This window comes from Impatiens glandulifera, chromosome 9 (assembly GCF_907164915.1).
Source record: "Impatiens glandulifera chromosome 9, dImpGla2.1, whole genome shotgun sequence".
Lineage (NCBI taxonomy): Eukaryota > Viridiplantae > Streptophyta > Magnoliopsida > Ericales > Balsaminaceae > Impatiens > Impatiens glandulifera.
The window spans coordinates 35282317-35294536 of record NC_061870.1 but is presented as its reverse complement, the minus strand read 5'-3'; the positions used below and the strand labels follow the sequence as shown (position 1 = coordinate 35294536).

Sequence of the window (12220 nt, the reverse complement as noted above, 5' to 3'; positions counted from 1 at the left end):
ACGGGTAAAAATAAAATTAAAAATGCTAGAGGTATGTTTCGAACTTGCAACTTAACAAAACAAGTTCAACTCTTTAACCAACTAGGCTACAAAGACTTTATATTTTAAATTCAACACTAAATTTGATAAACGCGGGACGTTTTAATATTAATATAAAACTTTTTAACTAACTAATATATAATGATGTTGAGTAAATGGATATTTGGGTCGGATTGTGGGTTGACTCACTCATAAACTTAAAACGGTTAAAAATAAAATAAAAATGTTATCCGTAATTTTTTTTCACGGTTTTTATATTATTACTCGTGCAAATGCACGGGCTAAATGCTAGTTTTAATAATTACTCTCAACAAATATGGATGGATAATAATTTTGAAAAAATATTTTTTTTATAAAATACTTATGTATTATTAATATACAATGGTATTTTTTTAAGAGGAGTGATAGAGGGAGGGAATTTGGTGAGGGAATGACGTGTCATCACCTTCATTGGTTGGAAAATGTAAAAGTGGGAGGAAAGAGAGAAACGAGAGAAATTATTTGATTTTTTCAGCGAATAAGATTATGCAACGTCATTCCCTCACCAAATTCTCTCACCAAATTCTCTCACCTAATCATTTCTCTTTTTTTAAATAGAAAATATATTAATATATTGGTTCGTTAATCTTTTGACCGACCGAGACTTTTTATTTTTTTATTAGTAGTAGTATTGTTTTTTTCTTTAAATTCAACCAACAATGACTATATAAATTATTTAGTTTTAATTTTTTTTTTTTATAGTTAATACACTTTTTTTTCTGTAGAATTAGCAATAATTTTAAAATTATAAAAAAATACTATAATTTTATACAATTGTGGTGGATTTGTTTATTTATGTTAATTTTCTTTTTACACACATTTGGAAACTAATTTAGTCTAGATAGACTTCTCTACGTCTCTTGTTAATAATTTACTATTTTTAACATTCACTAACATACATGGCTCACTTATAGGTTAAATAGATTGAAATTGAAAAAAGTCTTTGCAACTAGCAAATGTGGCTGACTTTTAAATTAAAATGAAAATAGTCTTAGTAATAATATCGAAGGCAACTGAAAATAAAATTCATCTCATTATGTGGTGTACAATCTGGAAAGAAATAAATAATAAATAATTCAAAGGAAAAATTATAAGTATGATTGTCTAAAAAAAATCATGTTACATGTCATTGCTTCAATTCAAAAGAAAATGGGGCTTATAAATAATGAAATTTTTTCGATATTATTAACATTTAAAATTAATACATTATTTTTTTATTTATTATTTTATTTTTTCACCTCTCACTCTCATGTAGTTCAAAATGGGTGGCCAAAAAATCCGATTCGAAAGACCCGATCCGTTGATCCGGCCGATCCGATCCGAAAAAATCCGTATCCGATGGATCGGATTCGGATATCGATCCGATCCGATATTTTTGCCGGATTTCCGGATCGGATACGGATCGGACAAAAAAGATTTCGGATATCCGAAGACGATCCGGTCGTTTTTAAAATTTATTAAATAAACAAACCCATACAAAAATATAATTAAATAAATACAAACCCAACCAAAAATCTCTCTCTTCCAATATTTTCCTTTCATGTTTCTCTTTACAAACCCAAATAAAAATATTATTAAACAATTACAAACTAAACAAAAATCTATCTCTTTCTTTTTTCTCTTTACAAACCCAAACAAAAATACAAAATCTCCATCTTCCTTATGTTTTCTCTCATTTTCCTTTACAAACCCAAACAAAAATATGTCTCTTTCATTTATTTATTTTCCATTCATAATTGAAATCTTTAATAGAACAATTTCAATTTTCTAGCATATGAAAAAATTTAAAATATGAAAAAAAATCGGATCAGCGGGTATCCGGCTGGCCGATCCGATCCGATCCGGTATTTTCGGATCGGATAGTGGTCGGATACCGGATCGGATACGAATCGTAATTTTTGAAAAAAATAAAAGCGGATATCCGATCCGAAATACCAGATCGTATCCGATCCGTAGGTTTGGCCACCTCTAGTTTAAATAGCTCATTATACACATTCTCATATCTCTCACAAGAACTTGTTTGATCTTACTTTTTAGATTGTTCTTTTTATTTTATCCCAAAATCTTTTTTCACATATAAAAGTAGGTTATTTTATTTTTAATTAATTTAATGACTAATTTTTTGTTATGTATTTAAAATTTAAATTTAATAAAATATTTATGGTGTTAAGGGAGATGAAAATATTGTATTTAGATATTTTCATAACAGTCTGATTACCTGTCTATTATTAATTAGTATTAAATTATAATTAAATATTATAATTAAATAAATAAAATATATGTTTAAAATATAATAAATATATATATCAACTCAATATTCCCGACTTCGGCGAACCAGAAAAAGGCAGCATTCACAGCTGCCTTGTAACAGATTTAATATACATGGCTTCGTAACAAATGTAACTAGAAAGCATATAAATATCAATTTTTATTTTTTAACCACCCAACAGCAATTCTATACCCATATTCGTTTCTAAAGAGAGGGCCACTATAATATGCTAAATTTATTAATATATATATATATATATATATATATATATATATATATATAATTTCAATATTATTTATATATTCACTCAAAGCTTATTTGATCTTTGAGGGAAAAAAATATTATCAAGTGTTTTGATATATTATCCCAAAAACTATTTTTTTAAATTTATCAAATATGTTTTTTAGTTAAAAACCTGAAAAAAAAATATCATTTTCTCTCAAACGAATTACCCATAAAACCCGTGTAAAACTAATCTGTTTTGTCCGATCGATATTAAATTCAAACTAAATTTATCCGGTCCGTAATCCAAACCATTTTACTAATTAATACGGATATGATTGAAAATGTTTGGATAATTCAAACTAAAAAATATTTATATATATCAATTTGAAATTAGTCAACAATTTATATATATATATTTTTTATTATTTTTTTTATTTAAAAAAAAAATCAATTTTTTATTATTATTAAATTTGAATCTGAAAAAAATAATAATAAAAAAATATATATATATATATATGGTTGTCAAAGTGATAATAACTAAAATATATATTATATTGAGATGAAATTTAATTTAAAGAAAAAAAATTAAAACATATATTTTTATTTAGATAGTTTAGATAATTTGGAAATCCAATCCGATTTAATTCAATTCGAATTCATCTGAAAAAAATAATAATAAAATAAAAATAAATAACCGTGTCAAAGTGATGATAAGTAAAATATATATTATATTGAGGTAAAATTTAATTTAAAGAAAAAAAAATTAAAACATATATTTTTATTTAGATAGTTTGGATAATTTGGATAATTCAAATCTAATGTGATTTGATTCAATCTGAACTCAATTCTATCCGATCTCAATCCAATCCGAATTAGTATTTAGGATTTAGATCCGAATTAAATTTCGGATTAATCCACCCAATGCTCACCCCTACTCTCCCTTGTAAATAATACATGTACATGAAAATTTACGATTTGATCAATTATATATTTTCGGTTAATTGGATTGGAATTAAAAATTGTCCTGATTTGGATTTTTTCCCAAATGTATCCCTATTTTATATCTTAGATCCTCCCAGATAACATTCTTTTTTTTCAAAAATCAATTATCATTAAAATTATTAAATATTAATATTAAGAATATTTTAAACATTTTTATAAATGATTCAAATAAACTATTATACATTAAATAAGTTTTTTCAATTAATTTAAGATCAAATGAACTCTTAAATTTTAAATTGTCGTGGGATTTTGACCCAACATATTATTGAAATCTTTTGTATGAAATTGATTATTGAGGTGTAAGTTTTAGTTTATGAAAATCAAGACACACACAAAAAAAAAATAGATTAATAGATTTATGTAGTGTACAAATTTCAAATTATTGGCAAATATTAACAGTTGGGTTCTGCCCAAGATTAAAATAGAAAATAAATATAAATCATTTAAGAAACGTTTAATTAATTCATTTTAATATTAATTAAATAATTTTGTTAATTATTAATTAGTTTATGTTAATTATAATTAATAAAACTTATATATAATATATATATATATATATATAATTGTTTAATTGACAATATTCAATTATTTAGATTTACATTTGACAAATTCTTCCTTTCTTCAAGAATTTAACAATTTTTTTTCTTCAAAAAGCTTAATCTTAATTTTAATTTATGAAATAGATAAAAATATGTCTATATATTGAATCAATTTAAAAATAAATAATTTATCACATCTCTTTATAAAAAAACAAATTATAAAATTTAGCCATATTTAGAAACAATTATTTAGTTGTTAGTTTCTTTATCTACATTTAGAGGCTTTCAAACAAACTTAGATAATTATGAATCCATAAATAAAAATTGTTTCTAATATTATTCATTTTTGTTACGAAACATCTGATACTTAGAGTTTATTTTGATATGGGTTATTTTTATTTTTATTTAAATTTTTTTTAGAAACAATGTTATTGTATGATAGTTTTTAGTTAATTATTAAAATATATTTTATGTTTAAAATTTAATTTGATAAATTAAGTAATTGAATATGATTGTAAGTACGTTTTGTCGACGTCTTAAAATATTTTTTGACTAGATAATTTTCGGCTCATAACATTCATTTATCTCGAATCCCGAATGTGATAAGGAAACAAGTTATAGGTTTAAATAGAGTTTAACTTAGTTTCAATTTCATTATACTCATTGTCTTACATTTCTTTTGAACCTCGTAAAATGAAACGAGAGAATGATTTTTTCGAAAGTCATCTCGTCTAAAAGTGAGACAAAAAACCGAAAATATGATATAATGATATCGCTAAACCAGCTTTGAAAAATAAAAAAATTTAACACCATCATTTAATTACTAGTTAATTTAATAAATTTTAGGATTTTTACCAACATTAAGCATATAAATAATAAATTTAAATTAGGAAAAAAAAAGAAATGGTTGATATTGAAAAAAAAATTGAGAAGTTAAATTTGATGAAACATACATAAAAGTTTATTTTTCATTCTGATCCCCATTTTTGCCAACTATAATATTATAAATACTTTTAACAAATGTGAAGCTATGTTGTCTTAATATTATTTACAGTGGATCTCAAAATTGTTATGTTTTTTATTGGGTTTTAAAAAATATATATTATATGATAAAAAAAATTAAGTTATTTAAAATTTTAATTAATTAAATTATTATAATGATTTTTATTTAAATTTTATTAAAAAAATAAGGGTATTTTACTTAATAAATTGATTGATTAAATTTGTTTTAAAAAATGTGATAAATTAATTTATAATAAATTTTAAAAAAAAAACTCAACATTCTAAAAATACTTGTTAATCTTTTTATTGACCAGTCACAAGTAAATTATTTTAGAAGAGAATTTAAAATGATTTTGATTTTGATTTTAAACCATTTAAAAATTTTCTTCTCTAATTGTGACAATAACAAAAATTATAAAAATGAATGAATGGGCCTAAGAATGCAATCCGATAGAGTAGAGTTATGTTTTCGCAGGGCTGAGTCTGCTGACAATAATATTCTTATTATTTTTTTATGATTAAATTATTGCTAAGATGTACTCTTCCAAAAGTTTTTTTTGAGAAAATAGTTACTCAAGAGTTTATACAAAGAGGCCAGAGTCTTTCCAACTTTGATAACCACCCTTGACTACAGAGAAGAAATACCCAAAATGCCCATGACAATTGAATAAATTATTTCTTAGATAAATTTGGTCTTTCAATAATCTATTAAATAGTATAAACAGTAATAATAGAATTGCAAATTCTAAGAAATAATGACTGAGTGACAATGAACAAATCATTGATTATTGATTATTCCCATATATGGTTGCCATAGAAACTGATATTTTTTTCTTTCAAAGAAGTTATTACCCTCCATCTGCTGCTAATGCCTTTTTCAGCTCTTTTTTGTTCACCTGAAAATTGAAGACAAAATCCATCCCACCTTGTTTAAATTGTAATAGAGAATAAGATAACATACTCTCAATAGGGTAATTAACTCACCTTGCCCATAGCATTTCGAGGAAGTGAATTCCACAAAAATAGTCTTGTAGGTAGCTGTAAGAAATATATACTATATCAATGAATCCATTTTTTTTATCTTTTAAGTCATCTAATCATGTATTGGTACGAGAACAAAAAGGAAGTTGGTGCAAGATTTCATTTCACATGGTCCAACAGACATGATTTGATTTAGCATGCCTTGTTACTTAACCTAAACAGATTCAGTTCTTTTTTTTTCTCATTTAACCTAGGTTGGTAATAAAAAACAGTTAAAAATAGTTCATTTAGCAAGTAGAGTAAAAAATAAGTTTACTAGGAGCTTGTTTTGATGTAGATTATTTGAATTTAATCCAGATAAATTACCACTCACATCAACTAAAATATCCTAACTTGTTTTTTACTATATTCTTTATAACATTTATACAAGATATTTTCATCCAAACCCAAATACATTTCTTTTTCATAAAAAAAAAAACGTTTATTTCGAAAAACCATGCATCGAATAATTCCTTAGTGTGAAACACTTGCTGAATTATACTTCAAATTATAGAAATTTATTTTTTTTATAATATTTTATACTACATATAATATATTGGATTAATGAAAATGTTACTTAATTTTTCAATTTTACCAAACAACCCTAGTGTGTTTAAAGACGTTTCGATTCTAACAGCACATAGGTTAAAAGATTTCGAGAAAAAAACATGGCCTTGTCTGTTTTTGTCGTTTTGTTCATGAGTTGAGTTCACTTTCAGTGATTTTAGTTTTTCTTTTTTTGTATAGTAAATATTCTATAAACAGTTTATTATAAGTTTGAAATGAATAAGAAGCCACATACCTTATAAGGAGCTAATCGCTCCTTTGCCCAACCGCTTAGCTCTTCCAAGCTAAGAGCAGGCTTCAGCTCTTCCTCTCTTTGTCTTTTTGTCTCAGCTTCAGGTACAATTATAGCACACACAGATTCTCCATAGGTTTCGTCAGGTAAACCCAACACACAGCATTCTGATATTGCTGAATGCTGCCAAGAAGAAATGAAAATTAACTCAGAAATCAATATCTATGGTAGAGAATACAAACATAGTTGGATTTAAAAGCCACCATTACCTCTAAAAGAACGGATTCAATTTCTAATGCAGATAACTTGTATCCTCCAACTTTCATAATATCAGCACTAGTACCTGAAATCATTTTTAAGAATGTTGCATTGAATGTCTCTTAACAAATACATCTAAAGTAACATCCAATAGGACATTAAGCTTTCTTACGGCCCAAAATAATGAAGTATCCATCTTCGTCCACTTTAACAGCATCTCCAGTCTTGAAGAATCCATCCTCAATGAAGGATTCCTTAGTTACCTGTCAAGTCATTCATTTCACATATGTCAGAACGATAAAAATGAGTGACATTAGGTAATGTAATTTCACATCTAGTTGACAAGTTAGAATGTCTTTTATGGTAGAATTAAATCAAGCTTCTTTAGTGGAGAATGGGAGACCTCTATCAACCATAAACTTGACCATACAGATCTGTTATATGATATATCACGAGCAGATATGCAAAGCAAGTACCTCAGGAAGTTTCCAGTATTCTTTAAACAACGAAGGGCTCTTGATGCAAAGTTCACCCACTACCGATGTGTCGTCACTATGACCATCTTCTGGAAGTATCTTGGTCTATCAGAAAAAAAAAAGTACTAGGATATGTTATCCCTGAAAAAACCTTCATTTCTTTTACTAAAGGTAAAAGACAAAATGGTAAAAAAAAATTAAAAATATCAAGTTTATGCAAAAAGCCAAAAACCAATGATTCAAGGGTATCACAGTTTTATCCGGATGTTGGAGTTTATATGATCTTTACAAGAAAAGTTGCTAATTTCAACAAAAAAATATTATATGGACTAACGACCATGATTAATGATAAAGAAATGATTGAAATATAAGTCAATTGCAGACCTGCACCCCATGAAATGGCTTGCCTACAGTGCCTCCTTTCCTTAGGCCACTTAAGGGATTTGAAATGCCCATGATAAACTGCAAACATCACAAAAAAGGATAACTATGTATTGGGACAAAGGAGTAGTATGTCAATTTACTTCTTAACATAGTTTTATCACACCTCAGTCATGCCATATCGTTCCAAAAGGCGGTGACCAGTAATAGTCTCCCATTGCTGCATAATGGGAAAGGGAAGTGCAGAAGAGCCACACATCTGGACAGGGAAGAAAAAAAAATTACTCCCATAACTCATTCAATAAAACCTTATTCGATCAATACAAAGAATTTCATATTTTCATCTTAGACCTGAAAATCATAACTATGAAAAATATCAGTCCTAGATCGTACAAGATATATTTTTCTTCATTTAATTGCGTAGAAGGCATATCACATGGGCCTCAATCACTAGTTAATAATAATGTCAAATTCCAATACCTAAAAACCAAGGAACAAAAACCATTCTTGCATGAACTAGGAACTCCTTAGCTGCTTACCATTAGCCGTAACTTGCTTGCAGCTGAAGCACAGTAAGCTTGTGACTCAGGATCCATTGCCTCGTAACCTTGTATTAACCGAGTATATATTGTTGGAACCTAGATATCAGAAAGAGCATACTGAAGCTGTAAGCTAAAATTCAGGGATGTCTTCCTAGACCATTTTTATGGGAGATTCCGTTTAATGCTAAATATAGTCAATTTTAACCTAATATACAAAGTTCTTTAATCAAACAAGTAGCCTCAACAGTGGGCAGTGTAAAAAAGTGACTGTCTAACAGGTCCAAATCCCATAAAAGTAATGAACGCCTTTTGTATTGTCTTTTCCCTTATTAAATATTTCATAAAATTTCAGTACTCTACTTACACCGGTGAAAACAGTTATTGCATCATCCGCCTTTGTTCCATCTCTTGGATATGATTCTCTCCATCTCTGCCAGATTCCTCTAACACTAAATTTTGGCATGAACTCAACCTTCACAAAGGAAAAGTCAAAACAGAATTTAGTGAAGCTTCAGAAATAACTACGCGAAAAAAGAACATGAACAGCTAGAGAGATTTTACCGCTGAACCAGCATACAGTGGAGCCAGTAGAGCATTGAAAAGCCCATGGACATGTATGATAGTTAAGGAATAAGGACAAAGTATTAAGGAGAGTCTATATCAGATATCTTTTGAGCAAATATAATCACGAGAACATATCGTCATCTCATAACACAGGAATGGAGATTCTAAGAGCATAACTAAACTAAATGGTATTTTGTGGATATGATGCAATGGTAGACAGTGCAGAAATTGGTCAGCAGATGTATATTCCCATGCATCCGATAACATTTGAACCTGAGAATAATCGAAGAAAAATAATAGTTAAAAACAGTTCCAAGGTTAAAACCAAACGACTACAGTCTAGAGAGAAAAAACTAGGACAAGAAGAAAGAAGATGAATTTCTATTTAACATAGTGAATTAATTTTAGCAGTTAAGTTCCCTATATTTCTGGTTACTGGTACAAGAAATATGAAACCTGGGACTATAAATGTGTCCGTAAAATAAAAGGCATGTATGTACCTGTGCTAGGATGCCTTTAAGTGTATGAACTGCTCCTTTAGGTTTACCTGTAGTGCCACTAGTATATATGATGAGAGCTGGATCCTCTCCTGTTTAAACCCACAAATCAAAAAAGAGAAAACTTATAAGATTTTTGCACAATTATAATGCAATTAAGACCATAACATTCACAATGGAAAAAACTTGTATATACAACTACATGAATGGCTGAGCCCCCACAAAGATACAAATATGTTAAGAATACATGATACTACATAATAGTAACAAAGAAACAACCTTGGACATGAAACGAATCCGCAAACTTGTCCAATTCTTTCTGATGTGACTCATTATCCTCACTAACTCTCGAAGATGATGCATCATCAGCAACAGGAGAAATAAGGGAAAACAGAGCAGATGTTTTGGCAGCAACATTTTGCATCAGGTCAGAATAGTCTTGGGTGCTTAAAATCATTGATATATCCTAACATAGGAAAACACATTAGAAGTCTGAATGGTACGTACCTATGATAATTAAAGCACCGATGGCTATAATTTTAGAGAGAACACAACTGTAATTGATCACACATAATGAAAATTATGGATGGTTTTAATTAACAGAGATCCAAACAGAATGATCCAGTACGACTTAAGAAGTGGGCATACCGAATCAGTCATAACATGCATGAGTTCAGCTTCTGGGTAGCTCAGTGCAAGTGGAACAGCAACACCACCACTTAACCACGTTCCTAGAATTCCAGCAACAAACTCGGCAGAAGGCTTAGCTACAATTCCTATTCTAGCTCCACCAAGATTGTAATTCTCATTCTTACTATCCACCTGTAAAGATTCAAAAGAGCCAATCAGATATGTCCTGTCAGTCAGTCAGTAAACTAACTATACCAAGAATTTTGAGATCGAAGATCACCTTAGAACATAACAAGTTTGATATGGTAGATGCAGATGAAAGTAGTTGAGTGTAAGTGTAGCTCTTCTGATCAGACCTTAAAGCAACACGATCACCATGAAGACAAGAAGACATTTTTTTCACAGCATCATCCATAGAAGACGTGAAGAAGAAGAATAATAAGAAGGAGGAGGAGGGTAGAGCGGCGGTGTAATGAGGGAATTATGGGTCTTTCTCTTAAGATTTTGAGATAGACGGATTTGTTGGATTCCTCTACTACCCAAGGCCAAAACCAAACAGGGTATTTCCTGAAAATTTCTAGTCCTCCTTGTTTTATTCGTAGCATCGATCGATCATCGGGTAACATTTTCACTTTTTCATTTGCTCATCAAAGCTACGGCTTCTTCGAAAGCTAGCTCATTTACTTCATTTGGCTAGAGTTCTGTCTAGTTCAAAATCCAACACTTAAGGAGGCAAAGGATATTTATTATTTTTTCTCAAAATGATTATCTTAAGTCTATATATTATTGAACCATTTTCAGGGAAAAAAAAAAAGATAAATTATATAAAATTAACACTAGCCACTTTTAGACACATAAATAAATGAAAAAAAAAACTTATATATATATATATACTTATATTAATTAAACCTATAAATTAATAAAAAAATTCATTTAAATACACATATTAATAAAAATTGGCTCAACAAATAAAAGTTCATTTAAACGTATCTACTATTAAAAATTGACTTATCTAATAAAAATTGGCTCAACAAATAAAAGTTCATTTAAACATTAAAAATTATCTTATCAGGATAACCTCTGGTATTGTTAATAATTATAATTAATTATTTTTTAAAATTTTAATATTAATTAAATATTATTTTTATTTATTAATTAATTAATTTAACTTTTTTTATTATTTCTTTTATTTTTTTTATTAATTAATTAATTTATTTATATCTTTTTATTATTTATTTTTTTTATTTTGTTTCTTTTTATATCAACATAAATTATTTTAAGAGAGTGATAGAGAGAATTTGAAAGGGAGAATATGAGAGAGAATGACTTGACATCACCTCATTTGTTGGAAAAATAGAAAAGTGGAAGGAAAAAATGAAGAGAGATAAATTATTTGATTTTGTCAGTGAATCAGATTATGCCACGTCATTCTCTCTTATTCCCTTACCAAAATTCTCTCTCCCAATCATTTTCTCTCTTATTTTAAAATTAGTGGGTCTCTTTTTAAGGACTAATACTTTAATATTATAATAAATAAAGTATTTCAATTTTTTAATACTTTAATATTTTCATATTTTACTCAAGTATTTTTTATTAAATAGTTACTTATATAATCTTTTTTCAAAGTTTCAAATCCATTACAAGATTCAAGTATTAGTCCTTAAAAATATTAAATAATTTTAAATTAATTTATGTTGATATAGAGTACCAAATAAAATAATAAAAAATAATTAAATAATTAAATAACAAAAAAAAATAGTAAAAAGAGACTTAATTAATTAATAAAAAAATAGACAAAAAAGAAATAAATGGATTAATTAATTAATATAAGAAAAGAAAAAAATAAATATTAAATTGTTTCAAAAAAATTCACCATGATTACTTATAAGACTAGATGAACCAATTTTTAATATTATATACTTTTAATACTATAACTGA

General features: G+C 27.5%; 1 protein-coding gene across 1 annotated transcript; it reads right to left on the bottom strand.

The window, feature by feature from the left end:
* Positions 1–5750: 5750 nt before the first annotated feature.
* Positions 5751–10920, bottom strand: LOC124914289 (probable CoA ligase CCL8). Its single transcript, XM_047454802.1, has 16 exons — positions 10563–10920; positions 10301–10474; positions 9932–10118; positions 9656–9744; positions 9359–9428; positions 9153–9205; positions 8956–9063; positions 8589–8687; positions 8216–8308; positions 8053–8130; positions 7669–7773; positions 7365–7455; positions 7204–7277; positions 6938–7117; positions 6100–6153; positions 5751–6011 (listed from the first exon to the last, which is right to left on the bottom strand). Exons 1-16 carry the CDS (start codon positions 10695–10697, stop codon positions 5964–5966), a joined length of 1638 nt encoding a protein of 545 aa, XP_047310758.1. The 5' UTR covers positions 10698–10920; the 3' UTR covers positions 5751–5963.
* Positions 10921–12220: the final 1300 nt, after the last annotated feature.

Excerpts from the sequence above, each read along its gene's own strand:
- LOC124914289 (XM_047454802.1), bottom strand. The coding sequence starts at position 10,697 with ATGGATGATGCTGTGAAAAAAATGTCTTCTTGTCTTCATGGTGATCGT. Across the intron at positions 9,429-9,655 it reads TTAAAGGCATCCTAGCACAG|GTTCAAATGTTATCGGATGC; the intron begins GTACATACATGC and ends GATTATTCTCAG. Across the intron at positions 8,688-8,955 it reads CAATAACTGTTTTCACCGGT|GTTCCAACAATATATACTCG; the intron begins GTAAGTAGAGTA and ends TCTGATATCTAG.